This window comes from Theobroma umbraticum, unplaced genomic scaffold, assembly GCF_002168275.2.
Source record: "Theobroma umbraticum cultivar Fairchild unplaced genomic scaffold, ASM216827v3 scaffold_67.0, whole genome shotgun sequence".
NCBI classification, from domain to species: domain Eukaryota; kingdom Viridiplantae; phylum Streptophyta; class Magnoliopsida; order Malvales; family Malvaceae; genus Theobroma; species Theobroma umbraticum.
This window is the reverse complement of record NW_018397262.1, coordinates 6,424,474-6,424,790: the sequence shown is the minus strand read 5'-3', so window position 1 is coordinate 6,424,790 and position 317 is coordinate 6,424,474. Positions and strand designations below refer to the sequence as shown.

At 37.5% G+C, this 317-nt stretch overlaps 1 protein-coding gene across 1 annotated transcript in view; it reads left to right on the top strand.

Moving 5' to 3' along the window:
• The window catches only part of LOC110418859 (G-type lectin S-receptor-like serine/threonine-protein kinase At4g03230), a 2,629-nt gene that overhangs the window by 1,127 nt on the left and 1,185 nt on the right, over nt 1-317 (top strand). The window contains exon 2 of the mRNA XM_021431683.1: nt 60-121. Within this exon, the coding sequence (XP_021287358.1) occupies nt 60-121 (62 nt within the window). The remainder of the gene's footprint in view (nt 1-59; nt 122-317) is intronic.

Genomic DNA, 317 nt, shown 5'->3' with positions numbered 1-317 from the left:
GGAATGGAAGAAGGAAGACATAGGGGTACCTTTTTTTGACCTGGAAACTCTCACTGCAGCTACTGATGGCTTCTCTCCAGAAAAATTGGTTGGAGCAGGTGGCTTTGGCTCTGTTTATAAGGTAATATGATCCATGGTTTACTTTTAATTGTCAAGAAGTAATAAAGTAGTATAAAGAAAAACATGACGTGTCTGTGATTTAATGACACATGCAGGGAAGTCTATGTACTGGACAAGATATTGCAGTGAAAAGGTTGTCAAAGAATTCAAAACAAGGTCTAGAAGAATTCAAGAATGAAGTTGTTCTGATTGCCAAA